Here is a 23,441-nt window from a genome sequence, read left to right on the forward strand (position 1 = left end):
GCCTATATTAATTCACTAACAATTTATCTCAAATAACTGCACTTAATTCTCAAGCGTGTTGTTGTTTGGTCATCCTGATTGTTTGCATATCACAGGAAATCAAGTTTCTACAGACAAGGGGTATCATGACATGAAGCCACCACTCATCACACTCATCAAGAACAATTGTTCTTATGACGGAAATCCATCGGAAGATCCTCAGCAGCACATATCCACCTTTCTAAAGACTTGTAATGCAGTCAAAACTGATGGCTCAGATCATGACACTTATAAGATTCTGTTATTCCCCTTCTCATTAAAGGGTGAAGCTGCACAATGGTTTGAAACTTTTCCTCGAGGAAGTATCACTAGTTGGGATGATTTGGTTACCAAATTTCTGGCCGAATTCACCCCATCTAGACATATCATCCAGCTGAAAGAGGAGGAACATCTATTCACACAAGGGGATGAAGAACCACTCTTCAAGGCATGGGAAAGATACAAGAAAGCGACTGATAAAATGGGCTTCCGAGCTTTCTATGAAGGATTGACCCCAGAAACAAGAAAAGCAGTGGATTACTTCTCAGATGGCCTACTCAAAGCAACAACAACTGCCCAAGGAATTTCAGACTTCAATGACAAAGAAGTCAACAACCAACACTCATTTGAGAAATCACAGAATGCAATCCCAGAAAAAGAAGTGACGAATATTGAAGGGGCGAATGCGTTCAAGGACCTAAACGAACAAATGCACCATCAAACACAGCAAAATATGGAACTGTCTGCTGCAGTGAATGCCAAATTTCCACCATGGAGACCTCATTCTTACCTGAGAATAAGGGAGCCTCAACATCAAGAACAAGGAAGTTTCCACCAGGGCAATCCCATGACCACAACCAATCAACATCCCCCACCCACTAATACCCCCCAAAGCCAATACTCACAACACAGACACTCCCAGACTCATTTCAACTGGAGAAGGAACGAGTACCAAAATCACAAACCAAGGGATTTCAATTATAACAACCATAATTTCACAAATCAACAAAGACATCATTACAGCAATAACAACCACTACATGCCACCACCACAACCACCCTTCCTACCTTTAACATGTCATAATCAACCAACCTCACAAGACTCTCAGAGAATCACAAACTTGGAGATCCTAATGGAGAGAATAATGAAACATCAAGAGGAGACAACAAGGAACCAAGAGATGTTAATGAGAGGAATTGAGGAGCAGATAGCTCAACTGGCGAAGTACTTTGCAGAAATGGGTGAGAAGAAACCAGATACTTTCTTCAAAACCATTGAAGACAAACCAACCAACAACAAAGATGCTACAAAGAAGGAAGGATGGAAAGGGATCAGAGAGGACAATGAGAAAATACTGGACAAAGGAAGCACCAGCCAAGAAAAACACAACAAGAAATTCTTTCAAGAAGAAGCAGAGGATAGAACTAAAGAAAAGCAAAAAATCCTCACTGGAAAGTTTTCACTAGGGGATCGAGTGATGATCAATATTCAACCCTTGAAGGTGTCCCCACAGTTACTTGAGCACTACATTGTGACTAAGATCCTTCCACAAGAATCTATAGAGGTCATCAAAGAGGAAACCGGAAGGAAGTTCACAGTAAAGAAAGACAAGCTAAGACACTGTGATTTTCAACCTCCATGATCAGTAGAACAGAAGATGTCAAGCTAGTGACAATAAAAGAGCGCTTGTTGGGAGGCAACCCAACCTAAGGTAGTTGTCTTTTTCATAGCTTTTCAATAAAAATGTTGAACAAGTGGTATGTATTGCAAGGAGCTAAGTTTGGTGTTGCACACCAAAACAATTTGAGGGAGAATGAAAACTTCTAAGTTTGGTGTTCCACCAAAAATATCATTTAAAAACACATTCTCACCTCTTGCATGATTCTAGCTCCAAGCAATCAAACACATTATTCAACTGTTGAATTGTTTCCTAGCTTTAATTTCATTAACCTTTAGCAAGTACACATGGTTTCAATTATGGTTGACTTGTTGCATCTGAGACAGTGGCAAAACAATTAAGTTTGGTGTTCACACACCAAAACAAATCCTGAAACCACACTCAGTTTATGCACACTAACCATATAATTAAAGGCTTGAGAAGCAAGCAACTTTGAGGATTATGCAGAACATGAGTCAACAATTGAAGACATTATGCATCTTAACTCAAAGAGAACACAACAGAAAGAAAAATCAAAGGGCTGCAACTTCAAAGGTTGTATCTAAACTTAATCCTTGCTGCTGTGAAATGTTTTGAATCTGGAAGCCATTGTATGTCTTGCTAAGGTGTTTATCTAGTTGCAAGTGAAATTGTTTGCTAAAAATGCTAATTCTGCATATTGCTTGCATCCATCACTTAGCTTTAAATATTGTTTTGTTTCCCATATGCTTAAATAAAAGAGTTTGGTTTGAATTGAAAAGTGAAATATCCAATGTTGCATAAGTATGAATGGAAGTTGGTGGTGGTACATGTGTTTGATTAAATGCATAACTCATGAAATAATTGTTGCATAATATCATTCTCATTCAAATGTGAGTTAGCTTGCTGTTACAAAGACTCTTATCAAGAATGAAAAAGCCCTTGGTAACAAAAACAGAAAGAAAAGGGAAAGAAAAAGCCAAAATGGCAAGAAAAACAAAGAATAAAGGTTGGACACCAATAGCTTGGACCCTAGGTCATATGCCTGTGGTGTTCTTGTACTAAGATCTGCTTGGATGAGTAAATTCTAAGGGGTATTTTAAAACCCGGTCACTTAGATCAACTGATTTGGGATGGCCAATTGAAAATCCACAATAAAGAGCAACTTAGATACAAAACATTTAGTTATCCAAAGAGATGCTGGGCATCAATGATCCTAGGAAGAATTAGTGAGCCATGTGTCTGTGGTGGAAAGATGTTGAGCAAAAGAAAAGAAAATAAAGCCAAAGGCTATGCTGCAACATTTGACACCCAACCTCTAAAAGAATAATAAGCTTGTTGAGCATTGTAAGCCAAGAAAAGTTAGCAAGGGAGGAATCAAAAAGTGAGTCTTATAACAGCAAGTTTAGCAAACCTTTGATGCAAAATGTGTATTATGCAGCAGCAACAATAACCTGAGTTGTCATTGTCTGCATAAATGCCCCATAGATCAAGTTCTGCTATCTGCATAATAAGGATAAGTATCCTTTTCTTATTCATTCCATTTACTCTTAGTTTTGATGCTTGCTTGGGGACAAGCAAGATTTAAGTTTGGTGTTGTGATGACAAGTCATCATATACCCATTTTTCAAGCTAATTTCACTTGTTTTGTTAGCATTTATGCACTTTCTTGCATCCTAAGTAAGTGATTTGGAGTGAAAATGCACAACTTCTCTAAATCAAGCAACCACCATGAAATTAATGTTAATCCATGAGGTTTAAGCTAATTTTAATTGAATTTTAATTGATTTATAAGCCTCTTGAATTTAGTGATACTTGGAGTGGTTGTTTTGGTTTATTGTAGGTGAAGAAAAGAAAAGAAAAGGAAAAGCGTGGCCTAAGAAGTGTAGCCCAAGGAAAGGAAAGTGTGGCAAAGGAGAGAAGAAGCGTGCCGCATGCATAGGGGGAGGCAACATTGCCCTCCACAAGGGCACACTGCCCTCTAGGAGGGCAACATAAGATAACCAAGCAAGGAAGGCAACTCTGCCCTGCCCACTACAAGGGCAGAGCACAAAATGTGCCTTGAGATCAAGAGGAAGAGAACCTTGCCCTGCCCTCCACAAGGGCAGAATCGGGCTCTCCAAGGAAGAAATTCAAAGGAAAAATATCACCCATGCATGCCACAAGGATCGAACAAGGGACCATGAGGAAGCTAGGCACTAAGGTTGAGTGCCGTGCCAAGAAACCAAGGAAAATGATCAAGCGTGTGTCTCTGCCCAGATTCGAACACGGGCCTTCATTTTGGAAACACTGCCCTGCCCTCCGCGAGGGCAGGGCAGCATTTGGTTGGTGCACAAATCTGGCGCACCACACACAATTCTGGCGCACCAAATCCCTCTCCTGGCAGCACCAGCGCGCACCACACTCAATCCTGGCAGCACCAAAATTTCCTGCCCTGCCCTCCGCGAGGGCAGGGCAGCATCCTATGCACCAAGGAAAATTCTGGCGCACCAATTCTTGATTCTGGCAGCACCAAGCACGCACCGTGGCAATTCTGGCGCACCAAATTTTTCCTGCCCTGCCCTTGGCGCGGGCAGGGCAGCGTTTTGCGCATCAAGCTCAATCAAGGCCGCACCAACAACGCACCAAACTCCAAATCCTGCCCTGCCCTCCACAAGGGCAGGGCAGCCTCCTGGGAGCAACTTTTCATGGGCCGAAAATTCAAATTAAATCTCCATTTTAATTCATTTCTTCACCAATTCAAAAGCCCATCCAAATCCAAAAATCCAAGAATAGAAAGTGTATAAATAGGAGCTAGTTTGATGTAATTAGGACCTTTACTTTGAGCTTTGAATTTTCACTTTTATTTTGAGCTTTTGAATATTTTCTGGAAAACTTTACTGAGATTTCTGAGAATTGGGGAGGAGAATTGATCTCTCTTCTTCCTCATTCTTGCCTAAGCACTTCTAATCTTCTGTTTCTGAGTTTTGGGTGTGAGAAATTGAGGAAATTCTGTCTCAATTCCCATTCAAACTCTCTTTAAATCTTTTCTGCATAATTCAATTCAATTTCAATTCCCTTTACTGCTTCCTATTCTAATTCTTGTCAATTGCTTTGTTAACTTGGATCTAGGAAGGCAAATAGAGATCTAGGCTCTGCTACCTAGTCTCTTGAGACCTAAGACCCAATTTTGCTTTTGGTTCTTCTGTGAACCTTGCTGCACTTTACTTTACTTTCTGTTTAAGCTTGCATTGCTTATAATTCAATTCCTGCTCAATTAATTGTTGCAACTTACTTTCTCTTTGTTTAGATTCTGCAATCCCAGTCCTCAAATCCCTTTTACATTCAAGCAATTTATATTTCTTGCCATTTAAGTTACTGCAATTTACCTTTCTTGCACTTTAAGTTTCAGTCATTTAGTTTCTTGTTCTTTAATATTCTGCAAGTTTACTTCCCTGTTTTATAATTTACTGCACATTTCCCTCTCCCCTTTACATTCCAAGCAATTTATCTTCTGTTAAACACCAATCACTCAACCAACACTTGATTCGCTTGACTAAATCACCCACTAAACTAAAATTGCTCAATCCTTCAATCCCTGTGGGATCGACCTCACTCATGTGAGTTATTATTACTTGATGCGACCCGGTACACTTGCCGGTGAGTTTTGTGTTGGATCGTTTTCCACACATCAACCATTCTGCAGGTGGATCTATTCATCTGAAGAAAACGCCTGCAGAAGCCTAAGAACTCATTGAAATAGTTGCAAATAACCAGTTCATGTACACTTCTGAAAGAAATCCTGTGAACAATGAGACAACTCAGAAGAAAGGAATTCTTGAGATTGATACTCTGAATGACATATTGGCTTAGAACAAAATATTAACTCAGCAAGTCAATATGATTTCTCAGAATCTGACTGGATTGCAAACTGCATCCGGCAGTGCTAAAGAGGCCTCCTCTGAAGGAGAAGCTTATGACCTTGAGAATCTTGCAATGGAAGAGGTGAATTACATGGGAGAACCTTATGAAAACACCTACAATTATTCATGGAGGAATCACCCAAATTTCTTATGGAAGGATCAACAAAAGCCTCAACAAGGCTTCAATAACAATAATGGTGGGAGAAATAGGCTTGGCAATAGCAAACCTTTTCCATCATCTTCTCAGCAACAGACAGAGAATTCTGAGCTGAGCCTCTCTAGCTTAGCAAACATAGTCTCTGATCTATCTAAGACACTCTCAGTTTCATGAATGAAACAAGGTCCTCCATCAGAAATTTGGAGGCACAAGTGGGGCAGCTGAGTAAAAGAATTACTGAAACTCCTCCTAGCACTCTCCCAAGCAATACAGAAGAGAATCCAAAAAGAGAGTGCAAGGCTATCAACATAACCAAATGGCCGATTATACAGAGGAGGAGGAGGACGTGAATCCCAGTAAGGAAGACCTCATGGGACGTCCACCGACCACAAGGGAGTTCCCTCATGAGGAACCAAAGGAATCTGAGGCTCATCTAGAGACCATAGAGAATCCACTGAACTTTTTATTACCATTCATGAGCTCTGAAGAATATTCTTCTTCTGAAGAAGATGAAGTTACTACTGAAGAAGATGAAGTTACCATTGGAACCAACAACGCTGCTGACACCAGTGCGCATCTGCTGGATGTACTCATCCATCTGCTATCGCAACTGATCGAGCTGCTGCAAGTTCTCCATCAGGTCCAAGCTGGCGATAATACGTGCAAGAATCTCTCAATACCTATGCGCAGATTGCTCTTGCTGCTAGTAAAGCTCCTGTGTTAGCTTCTGCACCTCCTTCCTCAGGTTGATAACTTCCTAGGGATCGGCAGAGCTGGTGACAGAGGCAGACGCAAAGGAAGCCACCAACACGGAGGAGCAGAGGCCACTGGCGAAGAACGAGTCCAACCTGGAGTGGCAATTCTATTGAGATTCAGAGGCGGTCTCGCACCAAATCCTATCGGGTTCCATGATTGAGGTCTCAAAGCTAACTTTGTAAGCTCCACTAGGCATCTAAGATTGTTGGGTCACAGCCTCCAACCTCTGCTAATACTCTTTTTGCGTCACACACGTTAGTTGTGATTAGGATAATAGTTAAATAATTGACTTTAAACAAAATAAAGTTGAAATCTAGGATTATTTTAAACTCACATAATGGGTTGTCGACTGCTCGTCAGCAAATCTCTCCTTGTTTACCTTCAAAGTATGGGTATGCTTAAAGGTCTCCGCCAATGTCGCCTCACAATCCAACGACTTAGACTACAAATTAATATATCAACCAAACAATAAAATGAACGAAAAAATTAAACAATGACAAAAAATATAAATGAAGCAAGAAATCTTAATTCTAATTTCGAGAACATAATTTTAATTTTTCCGATTTCACTGGAAATCTTATAAAAATTTCGATAGAGTCTCCCCTGAAATTCGAATTTAGCCATCCTTGAAGGGTTCCATCCAAACTAAATATCCATAATTATTTTCACAGTCAAGCATTTTCCAAAGAATTTCAGCAGCAGAAATCAGCAATCAATTCAATGATCTAACACCTTAAACTCTACTAACTACTTAAGTAGTAGGAATCAACATTTTTCAAAAAAAATTTGCAGCATGAATCAACAAACAGTAGGAATCAGCCTAATCTAACCTATTCTGACCTATCCTAACCACCTAAATCCACTAAAACAGAAAATTAAACACCCTAAACTCTACTAACTACTTAAGTAAATTGATAACGAAAAAGAAAATTAAACCGACGAAGCAATTCTATATCAGTCCAGCCCAGTTTAGTTCATATAGGACTATATAAGTATATATCAACAGAAAAAGTAACTTATAAAATAACTGAAAAAAATAAAAACCTAATTCAAGTAACTACTATAACATAAAACAATGACAAAATTCTTATTAGGCTCGTCTCCATCTTTATGAAGGACGCCAGCCCACTCATATACCTCGACGACATGGGCGAAGCCCTGTTGGCGATGTTCGTTAGATGGTGATGCTTGAATCCCTCGTTATCTCTAAAATGAGCCTCCAGGTTACGCTTGATGTTTGGACAAATTCATGATGTTAGGTGGTCTTTTTCCTAACGAACATCGCTCATCATCTACTAAAAATGTTTAGCTATCAGGTAGGCAATTAGATTCACAAGTAAGAAAGGTACACAAGAATAATAAGGTAAGATTGGAAAATAATCAAATGACATTCGAAGGAAGAAATCCAAAATAAAGAATTCCAATAAAAACAATGAAGGAAGAGATGGCACGAGTTTGCGTGGCACAAATACTTCAGACCGAAACTAACTCCATAACTTATAATGCTCCCAAACCTCATAATTCGCATACCTATTACTTCTATTTCGTCTACGATAACCCTATCATCATTATAACAATATATACATATGATAAAATAAGGAAAACCCCAAGGTAACCCAAAGGGACACAAATACATAAAACCTATTCTCCAAAATCTCCCATAAGAGGAGTCATCACAGTTTGTATTATTGAATGGAGATAAAAGTATCTAAACAAAACATATAAACCAAAACATAGCCCCGAGAACAACGGATCTTCGCAATATAGAAGTCTCCAGCATGCCTCAGCGGGTAACCTCACGCCCTGCATCTGAAAACCACAAAATCCGCATGGGTGAGAACCAGAGGTCCCCAGCATGGTAACAGCTTCCACATATATAATACATAATAATGGAGGAAAGCCAAAGGCAATCCTAGAACTTCCTCCAGATAATATCAAAGCTTATAAACAAGCTAAACCGTATAAGGGCACCTGACTAAAGATTCTTCAGTCTAACTAATACTTCCCTTTCCAATTCCTTCAAACCTCCTAACCACCAGCAGGAGTATATTATAGCAAACACAGATATATCAAACAAAGAATATACAAATAATAGCAGTTAAGACATTTAGACAATTAGCAAGTAATATGCAGTCAAATAGGCAATCTCAAACAATTCACATAGTATGCATATGATGAATGCCTGTCCCTAGTGGCCGATGATATCATCTTGTCGGTTATATAGCCAACCCGACAAGTCCTGGTCGCTAACCATTGGACTGTCCCTCTGTCGTGCATCCCCAAACTCGAGTTATACTCGTTATAAACGTGATCATAAACATGATCCATATCCTTCACCCTCACTGGTGAATATTTACGGGGGTTCGAGCTCATCCGGGCCTTTCACAGTGCCCGGCCACACTTACAACATAGGGTTAACAGAGCTTCGAGTCTCAACCTGGAGCACGTGGTGGATAGCCACTGCTACTACCCAAGGAAACTCGTACTCAGATAGTGGAAGTGCAATTTCACAATTATCAATAATTCAGCATCAACATGCATGAATTCTCATCCATGGATCAACATCCATACCAGCCATTCCGGCTCACGGTTCAATCCAGAACCAGCCAATATTCATAGCATACACAGCTATTCCGGCTCATGGTTAAATCCATAACCAGCCATTTCATAAACAATTACAGCCTTTCGGCCCATGGCATAACAAACACTTCCACCACCATCCTCCGCATCTCACAGAATCATCTTGATCCTTATTGATCATACATTTTTCCCTTGCTTCACTCGCAAGTTATCACATTCACTAGCCCCTTTCTAATAGCTAGGCATATTATGATGATTTAAGACATCAATGGTGAGATCGGAGGCTTAGAAGTATGAGATTTGGCTTTTAAAACTCAAAAATCAACTTTGGGATGAAAACAGGGCCATGCGTACGCGCACTCCACGCGCACGCGTGGATGGCCTCAAAAACTCATCGGCGCACAAGCGTCGTGCATGCTAACGCGTGGATCCCAAACTTGCCCATCGGTGCGCACGCGTCAACCACGCGTACGCGCGGGTGTTCTCGTGCCCCAGGCACAACACCGGCACAGTTCTGGCATAACTCTTGGGAAAATGGCTAGACATAGGGTGCAGCACAATCGGCGCACCCGCGCACATCACGCGTACGCGTGGATGGCACCTTACGGAAGATCGGCGCGTACGCGCCAGGTGCGCCCACGCGCAAGGGGACATTCTGCTAAAAATTTTCTAAGTTAAAAGCTGCAGAATTTCACAGATTTTGCCCCCAATCTTCCAACGGACATAACTTCCTCATTTTAAATCGTTTTTCGTCCGTTCTTCGAACGGCACAGACATCCCGGATCCAATTTCATTTCTAAAAAGATTTGGTACAAAACAGAGATCCGTAGTCCAAGTCATGTCCCGCCAAAGTATGCCCAAAAACCATGTTTTTCATAAAAACCACAAAGTGCCATTTTCAAAACAAGCCATTTCCATTTCTCTCCAAAATCAATCAAAACATGCCAATTTCATCCCTTTTCTTTGAAATCAATCAAAATACATCAAATTCAACATCAAGCCTCCTCAACTCACACATTGACACATAACTCACAATTTACCAAAATCACTATTTCACCATTATATCCCACTTCACCCAAGTGGCTCAAACTCAAACATATTGACATATCATATACTATTCCTCATACCAATCCTCAACAACACCAATTCCAATAAATCAACATGGTACACAAACAACATCATACTCACCATCAACATGGTTCAACCCACAATTCAACCATAACCAATAATCAAGCATATATCACAACATGCATATTTCTCATACATCATTCTATCAAGGCATCAATACTCATCATCACATATATAACCACATCATATATCTCAATCATTCAACAACATCAACCATTCAATGCCTATCTTAGGGCCTCTAGCCTAAGTATTTCCTACCACATTACATATTAGATACGGGAAACCGAAACCATACCTTAGCCGAATTTCCCAAGCTCCACCGGAGCACTTCTAAACCACTTATCCTCAAGCTCACAAGGCCTCAACACCTCCAAGAGCAGATTTTTCACCACCAAGCCCTTTCCAAGCTTGTTCAAAATCACCAATCAAGCTCCAATGTCCACACACACACAACCTAAGCCACAACCATCATACCCATACACAACATCTCAAAATCCAAACATCATAAAATAACAAAATACACTAGGGTTGAGAATCTTACCACACCCAAGGTCCAAGGAGACAAGATTAACCTTCTCCTTCAAGAGAGTTGGGTCCTATAACATCAAAGAACCCCAAAATCTCAACATTTAACCCATGAAACTCGAAAATAGGGGCTGAGATTTCGAACAGCAAGGTGTGGCTTACCTCAAGATTGATTATATGGGTTTTGTAGAGCTCTCCGCGGTGAACGCGTGGCCGCAAACGGGGCGGCAATCGGAGCTCTAGATCAAAAGTTATGGTGATTTGAAGATCAAGTGAGAGAGAGAAGTTGAGAGAATGTTCTTCCCTTCCTCTCCACCATTTCAGCTTGTGTGTGTAACAAATGAGGAGAGAGAGTGCTGAAAACTAGGGTTTTGGTTAAGTTATGTTGGGCCAAGGGCCCACTTTGGGTCCAGTTGGCCCGGTTTGGCCCGTTCGGTCCAATCTTGGTCCGAATTCTACAAAATTGGTACCGAAATTCTCGTCTCAATCTCCTCTATCACATTTAGCCATAAAAATCACATTTTAGGCTTTCTAGAATAAATTCTCATTTATGGGTTAATTAGCCGTTAATTAACCGGGTTTTACAGATGGCACGAGTTTGCGTGGCACAAATACTTCAGACCGAAACTAACTCCATAACTTATAATGCTCCCAAACCTCATAATTCGCATACCTATTACTTCTATTTCGTCTACGATAACCCATTAGCATTCTCATATACATAAATCATTAATATTAAGTTGGCTAGACCTAATACCTTGAGGTATGCAATGGCAGACTAATAACGTTAATTAACAGACAGTCATGCATATAAAACTTAAACTCTTGTTATTAGAATAAGTCACAAAGCATGACAAACACTCAGAGTATGCAGTGAAGCATACTCACCCATTTCCAAGGCTGTAACAAGAACGAACTACTCTGATACCATATTGTAATGACCCAATTTCCAGCAGGTCATGATCGTACCAAAACTAAGGCGTTACTGGCCTGTTTTCCTTTATTATCTATTTAATATTGAGCCTTTACGTCGATATCGCATTTCAAGTTTTAAGAAATTCCTGAAAATTTTGTTTTTATTTATCAAAATCCTATATATCAAAGATCACCAAGTAATAATAATAAATTTTATACATAAAAAATAAAATAAAACTCAAGTACAACGCCTATCCCTCTGTATAAAATAAAATCTTAAGCAACAAAGGCGAGGAAACTCTATAAAAGCAACAGAAATCATAAATTAAATCTACTAATCGTCCACAGCTTCATAATGAATCTTCAAACTTGTGGCACTGAAAGGGTGGAAAATTTTAGGGTGAGAACAAACCACACATTCTCAATAGGAAATGAGAATACCGTACAAGTAATCATTAAAATGCAAATAATTAACTTTACTCAATAAAACTATTTTGTCAAACTAATAGCACAAGTAAGAAACCCAATTCAACACACAAACAAGTCACAATAAGACAAACAGCACAATCATAAGAAAATAAAATAAGCAAACACAATCAAATGCAAATGCACAAATAATAGGATGCATGTCTAATCCTACGTAGGTCATGAGCTCACGTGTTAGTTTGGATACCCGCAACCCGACCACATCTTTGAAATAGGCGCTACACATCGCCGTCCCTATGTTCAGAAATTTTTTCCTCTAAGAGCGTTCAGTATTCACCGTCCTCATAGGGAAACCAAATCTTTTCCTCCTTGAGCGTGTCGTATTCGCCATCCTCATGGGGAAACTACACTTCTGGTCTTAGGTAAACGCTACATTTCGCCGTCCTTACTAAACCGTTCTCAATGTTTCAGGTGAGCGCTATGCATTGCTATCCTCATGAGACTATATTCATAATCAATCAATTGACTTTCGATTCTCTTTCCTTTAACTTTTCTCAAACATTCTTTTAAGCCAATTTCAGGTACCTTGGGTTTAATCAAACGCCTTCAAAGAATACCCACTTTTCAATATTATAATTAGTCGTTAACCATCATAAAAAAGCTATTGAATATTCATTTCCGGTTATCGAACATCAAATTCTTTAACTGTGCATTCAAAGCACTTTTCACAACATTCAATTTAATTAAACCCTTATATTTTATAAAAATTCAAACATAATCTCCTCTAAAAATAGAACTTAGCTACCCTTATGTGTTTTCTCTTTCTCAACAACTCATCAAATAGAACATTTCCAATCAAAATAAAAAAAAATCCACAATTGGCAATAATTAACAATTCAATCATAATTCGCAATTCCCACATAATCCATCAATCTAACTTCAATTTGATCAATTCATAAATTATTTCAACCAAAGGACTAACAGTTTTTTTACTTTCCAAATATCAAAACACATTATCACCCAACTTCACCAAAATTTTGGCAACATTGATACCAAAACACACAACGTATGTATTATTCACAAAATTCCAATTCTCCTAAAATCAGCTATTATGTTCACCCAAAAATTTAGCTCCATATAGTTTCTAATTGTTACAAATTATCCTTATACTTTTTAAAGTTACTGTTTTATCTTAAAATTCAGATTTCATAAAAAAATTAATTTAATAATCAAACTTCAATCTTTTAACAGTTCTCAAACTTAATTCTAATTAATCATGAATCAACATTAACAACCACCTTCAAGCAAACAATTCAATAACAACCGATTCGGCATAAAGAACTAAATTCAGAATTTAGCCACATGCAATTCCAGTCATTATAGAATTATTTATATACTCTTAAAGTTACTATATTATTTCAGAAAATCAGGTTATCAAGTACAGTTTGATCCTTTAAGTTCTAATTCTTCAATAACCACCAAAACCAATTCCAACCAGTCGCAAGTCACTTTTACGGTGGTTCCGATATATCAGACTGCGTTTGTTTCTAAGAACAGGACAGGACATGACACTGAGAACAGGACAGGACAAGACACTGATGGACAAAGACACAAAATTTTGTGTTCTTGTATTCTATTTGGTAATAAACTAGAACAAATTATGAAAATTCAATTTATTCTTATTTTTTTCATTCAAAAAATTTGAGATGAAAAATATAACAATAAAAAATATAATTATAAAAAATTAACAAGAATAATAAAAGAAAAATAAGAAATAAGTTGTGTCCCTTGTTAGTGTCTCCGTATCCTTCCTGTTAGGATGAACACAAAATACACTAATTCAGTGTCTCTGGACACATTGTCTCTGTCCATCTCTCCTCTGCCAAACACGATTTTGTGTCTCAGTATTCCTGTCTCAGTGTCCTGTCCCTATAAACAAACGTAGCCTCAGATAACTAAAATCAACAGCAAGCACTTATTTTCAACAATTCCATCGAAATCCGAAAACCAATATCAATCACACCCTCAAACCAAAATTAATCTTGTCAATTAATCACTCACAACAATAAAACCAATCACATTCACAGTCGTAACCTAAATTCAATAAAACTAATTGAAACACTAGAACATCATCTCAATATCAAACTAATCCAAATTTTACAACCTCAAACCAAGCTTATTTCTACCAATTAATCACAGAAAATATTTATAAATTATTTACAGTTACTCACTAAACTCCAATGACATTCATAAATTAAAACAGTTAATTTCAAAATAAAATTCTGTACCTTAATGTCGCAATGACAACACAACCGGGATAAAGGCAGCAGCACTAATTCTCGCAGAAATGACAACATTGGTTTTGGGTAGCCCCGTTGAACCAATCCGACGACGACGACAGTGACAGGTATGGCAGAATGGTGGTCACACTAGCTACTCCCCTCCGGCAATGACTCCCGCAGTGGCAACCTCATCAGCAGTTTCAACAACAGCGTGGAGCTAATGGTAGTCACGGCAGCAGCAGCTTCCTCCGATGGCTCAGACGGCGGGCTCCACCCACGGCGACAGCGGCGGCGGCAACTGGCGTGGTGGCAGCTCGTCGGTGATGGAACCCTCGCACTGGTGTTCGTGGATCAGTGGTGACGGCGGCATGGAACACAGCTCCTTCTCCTTTATCTCCGTCTTGCTCGATGTCAGTGGCGAACTCCCAAGGTGGCGGCAGGAAGGTCGACGACGTTCGGTCTCCGCAGCGACGATAGTGAGACGCTGGTGATGGCGAGCTGGACAGGGCTGGGTGCGACGATGGAGTCTCTTTCGACGGCAAGCACGAGCCTTCCCTCTTTTCTCGCATTCGTCCTCTCCCTCGTATGCGCTCTCTCTCTCTCTCTCCTCTAGCTCAAGCGACAGGGACAACGTGGCGAGCGGCGGCACGTAGCCCAGACGGCACGGCGAGCCAGACAGTGGCTGTACAACAACGTGGTGCAGCTCCCTCTCTTCCTCTCTATGACTGGTGTGGGTGTGTGTATGTTGTGCATTGAGTGTGTGAAGGGAAAAGTGGGGTTCGACGACTGAAGGGAGGAGAAAATGGGTTAGTTAGGTTTCTGATGAGGAATTTAGGGTTTTCAATTTGGGAATTAGAGTTAGAAATTAGGAATTTTGTAAAAGGATAAGGATATATATGAATAGATATTTTAATAAAATTGGACGGTAGAATAATTTTAAAATCAAATATACTCTATTAAAAATATTTAATAACAGTATTCATCAATATATTGTCAAGTTCAATTAATTATTTTTAATTTAAATTATAAAATAAATATATTAATAAAATTTTATATAGTATAATTTAAATTTAAAGTATCAATTATCTAATTAAATCATATGCCCTTTTATTATTTTTTCATCAACAGAACTTTAATTTCAATTTATATGAAATAACTAATTATAATAAAAATTTTACATATTAACTGACTTAAACTTAAAATATTTATAAAAATTAATCTAATCATTTCTAATAAAATAACCTCTAAGAGTTCAAATTAATAAAATAGAATATAATTCATTCATAATAGAATTTACTAAAATTGAACGGTGCAATTCTTTCTTATTTCTCAATTGCTGAAATTATACAAAATATTCAATTATAATAAAATTACATAATGATCTTGATTGATTTCAAATCAACTTATCTCCTAATCAGTTTAATTACTTTTAGTAAAATAACTTTTTTTTAAATAAAATTCTTAATAATCATAATAAATCATAAATAACTCCTTATTTAATTTTGAAAATTTGGGTTGTTACACATATAGGGGTGTAGCAGAAGGAGGCATCCAGTTCGGGTTTGGGACCATGATAAATTGCTGGTCCGATGGACCTACCTGTGACGTTATAGGGGTCGAAGGAGTAGTCAGGGTAGAGGGCGGCGATGACTGGGCAGTCCTGGGAGATTCGATAGAAACCTGCCCTCTACCACGACCACATGTCCCACTCGACCTACCTCTGCTGCTTGTTGTCATGTTTGTACAGCAAATATATTAATAATATAATAATAACATAATAAACACCAACAAATAATAACATAAGAAGAAATTCAAGAAATAACAAATAATTCGAAAAGTGGTTTAGTTTAGTAAAAGAAAAAGAAATTATATAGTATTTTAGTTTTAAAATAATTAAATTAGACTTTCAAAACATTTTAACTTTATTCTATCTTATTTTTTGTCTTTATTTTCTTTTCAAACTATTCTAACTTTCATAGCATTCTAACAAAGCATTCTAACTCTCAAAGAATTCTAAATTTGTTAACAATTTTTTAAAATATTCTAACTTTCAAAGCATTCTAACAATCCAAAAAATTTGAAAGGCAAACTCAAAAAAGCACAAAATAACATGATGAAACATCGCTAGAAATGCATACAGCAAAACATTGTAATTAATCAGCATAAACTAACAGTTCCAACAGTAATATGAGTCAGCAAAATAAGCATTAAAATAGTAATTTTCTAAGAAAGCAACAACAACCAACGAATCATCAAAATAGTTAAACATTGCTCAAACAAATTCAGCAACAATTCTTGAGCCAAATTAACTGGAAAACACAGAATTAACGATTCAGACCAATTCAAATAATTCTAGCAACAAGAATATGCAATCTCAAATAATAATTCTATATACATTGAGCAGAGATCAGAACCTATCAATCTAACTAAATTATTCTAACCTGACCACCTAAAATCAATTTACAACAGAAATTAATCTACCTAAACTAATTACTAAAATTCAACAAGCTAAATGAAATTAAGATTAACTAAGCAAAAATTAAACAGTGTGAAAAATAGATTCAATGAAAACTCCTAACCACCTAAAATCAACTAAAACAGAAAGTAATCTAACTAAACGAATTACTAAAAATTAACTAACTAAATCAAATTAAGATTAACTAAGTAAAAATTAAATAGAATGAAAAACATATTCAATTAAAAATTAGAATGAAAAGTAATTAGAAGAGAAAAGACAGAAATGGGGGGTTCGAGTAGCAGTGATGGCTGCCTTTCCAGCGACAGCATGGCAGCAGCGGCGAGAACAGAAAACAGAGAAGGGGGCATTTTGAGCAGCGGTGGCGACGGTATTTCTAGCAACGGCAGGGCAGGGCATTAGCGGCAGTTGGAGCAGCAGTGATAGCCTTTGCAGTAGAGTAAGGGCTAGAGAGAGACTGAGAGGTGAGAGATTAAAGATTAAAGAGAGAGAGAGAGAGAGAGAGAGGAAGGTGAGAGATTAGAGAGAGAAACCAATTTCGAAATGAAAGAGAAGAGAGTTCGCAGTTCAAATTTAGGGCATGATTATCGTTAGATTTACGTACGGATTAATCCGAGGGTAACGTAGTGCGTGTAACCGAGATGAAACGTTTCACTAAATAAGGTTCAGCATCGGATTTACTCGCCCATAAATTTGACAGTAGCTAGCACAGCAAAATTTTTTTTCTCTCTAATTTTTACCGTCAATGTTACCATTGGAACATCAACTGCGACGGTAATATTTTAGGGTGACGAATTTATTGCCAAATTCAATGATAAATTCAACGAAAAACTCGCTGCTAATGTATATTTGATACTAAATTCGACGATTTTTAACATTTTTTTTGTAGTATTTAGCGCTCTCTTCCTCTGCTCATTTCACTGCTGCTACATTTGAGAGAGAGAGAGAGAGTCATTACCACAGAGGAAGAAGTCACATCCCATCGAACCATTTTCCGCCCTATTATAGTCCATCTTACCTTTTTGAATGTTCATCGCTTTCTTCCTCTGTTTATTCCACCACTGCTGCGTTTGGGAGGGATAGAGAGAACTTTAAAACATCAGGATTTTGAAAAGAGAGAGAGGGATTATACCGAATACTAAGGGAACCCAACCGTAATCCTTTATTTTATTCTAAAAAATTCTGGAAACGACACTTACACATTTCTGCTTCTAAAGAGATGAGAACTAACACTAAGCTTAAAAGTCCATGTACATTATACTATTCGAAGATAACGTGTAAGTTTGTTCTATTTTATTCATCACTATTTTCTACCTCTTCATGAATTATTAAAAAATTATAATGGAAAAAAATAAAAATTAATTAATATTAATTCAAATATAAAGTAAATATTAAAAAAATGTTGATAAGTTATATAACATTTCTCTTAATTATTACCGACTTGGTTTGTACAAAGAAAACTAGACATGCAGAATCTATCTAATTACGAAAAAAGAAAACGTTGGCTGTCCGATCCATTATTGTACTATTATCTTTCTTTAATTACCTGACCGAGCCATATATGCAATTGAATAGAATTTTTCTGATGTCATGAAAATTCTCAATCCGTGGGAGCTTCATAACAAAATTCAATCAGCAGCAACAGCTTAATACTAGTTGTTTGTTCGTTTTGACCAACTAATTAATCAAACCTTTGACAATTAATCTAACGAAACTTACATAAAAAATAGTGATCACAAGTCTGATCTACTTCGAAAAAAGAGGAATCCTAGCTAAGAAATAATAACCTGAGATGAAGTATGAAGGAAGGAACCTCATAATTATTATTATTATTATTATTATTATTATTATTATTATTACCAATGCTTTTCTTAGCTTGTACAACGTTTTTTTATAAGAAAAAATCTTAAAAGTCAGTACTGTCATTAAAATTTAACTAATATTTTATTATAAAAAAATATATAATCTTATACTATTAATTAGATATAATTTTATATTATTAAAAATATTAATAATAATTAATTAATCACTACAAATTATAAAATATGCTCACTCCTAACATTATTAAATATATAAAATTTAAGATGTTTCATCTATATGACCTGGGTATCGAGCCGCATTTAATTCATCAATCTAAATTTTTTGAGGTCATCATAATGTACTAATTAATAATAATAATGATATGTGGATGTACAATCAATATTTTAATTGGATGTACAATCTTCAACAGAATCATACTGTAGATAGTTGTAATACTGTAGATAGTTAAAACAATATATAGCATAAGAATTTAATGCTTTTTCTTCACTTCTCAAATATATTTTTCTCCTATATATTATAAGAGGATAATAAAAGTTAATTTTCTTTTTAAATATAGACAAATTTATTCTTTTAGCTAATATTTTCTTTGTAAAAAAAATTTGGAGTTAGAGTCTTGCGAATACAATTTTTTTCTACAACATTGTAGTTTTATTATTATACAAACTCTAAATATTTTCTTTTTCAGTCATATAAATTAGACAACTCTTAATTTTAAGTGTTATAAATTCATTCATCCTATACTCATACATATATATAATACTAAAAAAGAGTTTTATCCATATTATTTGGTCTGAGTCAAATTTTAAACTTAAATGCACTTAGTTATGGATAATGACCACTAGACCAAAGTCTTGCATAATAGCAATCCAAATATATAATTAAGATAAATTTTATAAGGAGTGTTAGGGACAGTAATTTTTGTGGTTTGTAATCATTAATTGGTTATTAATAGTGTTTTTAATAGTATGAGATTACATTCAATTGTGAGAAATCACTCACTTTTCTTTTAATAGTTAAGTACTGACCACAAAATACAAAAGTCGTTGGCTAGACTTTTCCAAATTTTATTTTTGGTCAGAAAAGAGGGGGATAAGCCCATAAAAAAAATAGAAAAACAAAAAACTCACATCACCCTAATCTCTTTTATTACCATGAGGAGTTGTCACTGCTGCCATATCTACTTCAACATTTCCGTGGCAACCTTCTTTGGAGGACTCCCAAATTATTAAATCAAAATTCCCTTCCATGCATGCCAAGGTTTGTAATAAGTTTGACCGCTACTTTATTTCCTTTGTGCATGGTATGTTTAAACTCCACCCTCTGGTTTCTATTGTTGAATGAGTTTTAATCCAAAACAAACAAACTTTTGACATTAAATACTGAATAATTTTTTCTTGTATTGCTGTACTGATATTGTGTGTAGACTAACTCGCTTATTCTCTGGGTTAGGTAGGGTCAATGTGTACTGGTCCACATCATCAATCCAATCCTAAAACATTTTATTCCTATGGTCCCAATTGGGCTAACACCACTGGTATCTATACGTATGGCACCACTATAAATATGACTCCATATCTATGCTTGTAATCTCACAAAACCTTCTTTCCATAATATATATATATATTATTAGTTAATTATATTCTTTCATACACTTTGCTTTACTACATTTACTTGCTACATTTCTTACCTCTTTAGATATGGAGCTTAAGCACCAACTTGGTCTTCTTTGCGTTATACTGCTTTTACCAGCACTAAGCAGTGCCACTAATAAAGACTACTGCCCTTGGAATCCTTATAAGAACTCTAGAGCAACCTATTATGGTACCCGTGATGGTTATGGGACTCCAAGTATGTTAATTATTACCCTCCTTTAATTATTTTGTACGTCGTCATTATCTAACATTATTTTTTTAGAAAAAAAATTGATTAATGTTGACTAAAATAACAAGACAAATTAAATTATACAAAGGAAAAATACTGATTAACATCTATTTTTATAAAAGTATTTTTGTTATTATTTATACCAATAATGTATATTTTCCTTTTGCACATTTTACATGTTTAGTTTCGCTTGTACCATGGTAATTATAACTAATATATGGTGTCTATTTTCATTTCTCTAAGAATATATATATATATATATATATATATTTTGTGAACTTATTTTTTTGTCATGCACTCTCTCTCTATATATTAGGAGGAGCATGTGGATTTGGCGAATACGGAAGGACTGTGAATGATGGCATGGTTGCAGCTGTATCTGGGCTATGGAATGATGGAGTTGGCTGCGGTGCATGCTATCAGGTTAATTAAAAGTTGAGAAAAAGATAAATCGATCCTGATTTTTTGGTTAACGAACATTTGAGTCTCTAAAAATTTAAAAATACATTTAAATTTTTACCTCTTTAAACTCTTTAAAATCTGAACATATCGATTCCTGAATTTAATTTGTTCAATTTTAAAAACTCTTTCACATATGCATTTATATCAATCAGGTCAAATTTTTCTGTTGAGTCTGATAGACCCAGGTGAACATAAAAAATCGATAAGTCCAAATTTTGAAAAGATCAAAGACTTAAATGAATATGAGGGATCGATAAATCTATATTTTAAAAATGTCAATGTTTTAAATGTATTTTCAAATTCTCAAGAACCTAAATATGTGGATCAAAAGGTCAATATTCTATTTATCCTTTTCTCTTAAAATTTTTTGACAAATTTAGACTAATTTTTTAAAAGGGTAATATTAAGAAGCCAACTTTTTTTAAATTAATATGAGTTAATTTTTAAAAATTTATTTTATTTATTTTAAATTTTAGATTCTAAATTATAAATTCTTAATTTTAGATTTTAAATTGGAGAATTTTGTTAAATTTTAATTTAATTTTAATTTTTTATATTTAATAAATTTTTGTAATCCAAATTGTTAGAATACATAATAAGTTTTCTATTGCTATTCCGATTCATTATTTATTTTAAATTTTTAAATAAGAAATAAGTTTAAACATCTTTATCCATTATTTCTTCACATTTCTTTTCTTTTCTATCCTTTCAAATGATTCATCTCCTTTACCAAAATTTGCAAGACACACTCTTAAGATATGTTTAGTTTACGGTAAAGTACATTCTCACTTTTATTACTCAACCAAACAGAATAAAAGAAAAACAAAAGAAATCAAGAAAACAAAGTATATTGCAAAGTAATTTTAATTTCTCAATGAATAAATACCCAACTTGATTCCTAAAAAATTTCAAATCAGATGCTTTTGATATCTAGCAAATTTTTATTCTATGAAAGTCTTCAAAAATTATTTTTAACGGACTATTTTATTTGTCCAACATGCATAAAAGAATTGATTCAAAATGACTCTGATGAATCTGTTTAAGAAGAATAATTCTTAAGGATTCTTAGAGAATAAAAATTTATTGAAGACTAAAATGTTTAATCTAAAATATTTTAAGAGGAGCGTTAGGAGGTCAGCAAGTTTTGTAATTTGTAACCATCAATTAGTCATCATTAGTGATTTCAATGGTGTAAGATTTCATCCAATGGTGGAATATCATTCACTTTGTTTTTGTTGGTTAAGTACTGGCCAGATTTCAATAAAACTGTTAGCCCCTAGATTTTTTCATATTTTAAGAATCAAATTGAGTGTTTACTCTTTTTCAATTATACTTCTTTATTTATCAAATGCATATAACAAATAATGATGATTCAGGTTAAATGTAAAGTACCAAAATTATGCAATGTCAACGGGGTAACAGTGGTGGCAACAGATTATGGTCAGGGAGACAGAACAGACTTCATATTGAGCCCACGGGCCTTTAATAGTTTGGGTGTGAGCCCTGATGCATCTAAAGAGCTAAAAAAATACGGTACTCTTGATATTGCATACAAAAGAGTCCCTTGCACATACCCTGGCCGCAACATTGTTGTTAAGGTTCAAGAAAGTAGCAGCAACCCTGGATACTTTGCTGTGGTTCTTCAAAACCTTGGTGGATCATACGATGTCACTAATGTTGAATTGTGGGAGGTACAAACATATAGTTTATAATGAGATTCTAATAACTTTTTTCATTTATATTATTGGCTAGCTAGTTTTTATATAAGTTATTTTCAATTTTGGAGCTATAACATCAATATAGTTACAGATTAATATGTTACGTCTCTAATTTTGCAGGATTCACGCAAACAATGGAGTCCATTGCGTAGGGTTTATGGGGCAGTGTTTGACTATGCTAACCCACCAAAGGGTCAACTCTTCTTGAGGTTCCAAGTGATTGGTTGTTATGGAACTTATTGGCAAATACCAAAGAAACCTATCCCTGCTGATTGGAAGCCCAAAATGACTTATGACACTGGACTTCAGCTTAAATAAGCTAATACGAAAAACATCACTCTGGACCCGAAATCATATAGTCTATCATAAATAAATAAATAAATAGGTACCCTTATCAATACCAAAAAAAAAAAAAAACAACTAGTTACTCTTATTCCATTGAAAGTCTGATCTGATTGTTGTATTATATCTGTGAATCTTAAATGTGTGCATTGCTTAGTGACTTAGTCTTCTTGGAGACCACAATAATACGTATTCATCATGTACCTGTATGTAAAATAAATTGTCAACAATAAATAGTGTGATTTCTCCGTTATTTCGTTTTGTTTGGCTAATAATAATAATAATAATAATAATAATAATAATAATAATAATTGTTCATACCCTGACCAACAGTAAAGGCCCAGGTCCAAATAAAAGGCCTAATCCCACGGATTGAGCCTCACTCGGCACCGGCCTTCGTCTTACGAAGTCGGTGT

General features: G+C 35.8%; 1 protein-coding gene across 1 annotated transcript; it reads left to right on the plus strand.

The window, feature by feature from the left end:
* The first annotated feature begins 17,065 nt into the window (after positions 1 to 17,065).
* LOC130978553 (expansin-like B1) lies at positions 17,066 to 23,151 on the plus strand. Its single transcript, XM_057902260.1, has 5 exons — positions 17,066 to 17,171; positions 20,288 to 20,470; positions 20,820 to 20,926; positions 22,342 to 22,656; positions 22,804 to 23,151. The coding sequence occupies exons 1-5, from the start codon at positions 17,066 to 17,068 to the stop codon at positions 22,999 to 23,001; spliced, it is 909 nt and encodes a 302-aa protein (XP_057758243.1). The 3' UTR covers positions 23,002 to 23,151.
* The last annotated feature ends 290 nt before the right edge of the window (positions 23,152 to 23,441 follow it).

The sequence above is a fragment of the Arachis stenosperma genome, chromosome 1, assembly GCF_014773155.1.
Source record: "Arachis stenosperma cultivar V10309 chromosome 1, arast.V10309.gnm1.PFL2, whole genome shotgun sequence".
NCBI classification, from domain to species: domain Eukaryota; kingdom Viridiplantae; phylum Streptophyta; class Magnoliopsida; order Fabales; family Fabaceae; genus Arachis; species Arachis stenosperma.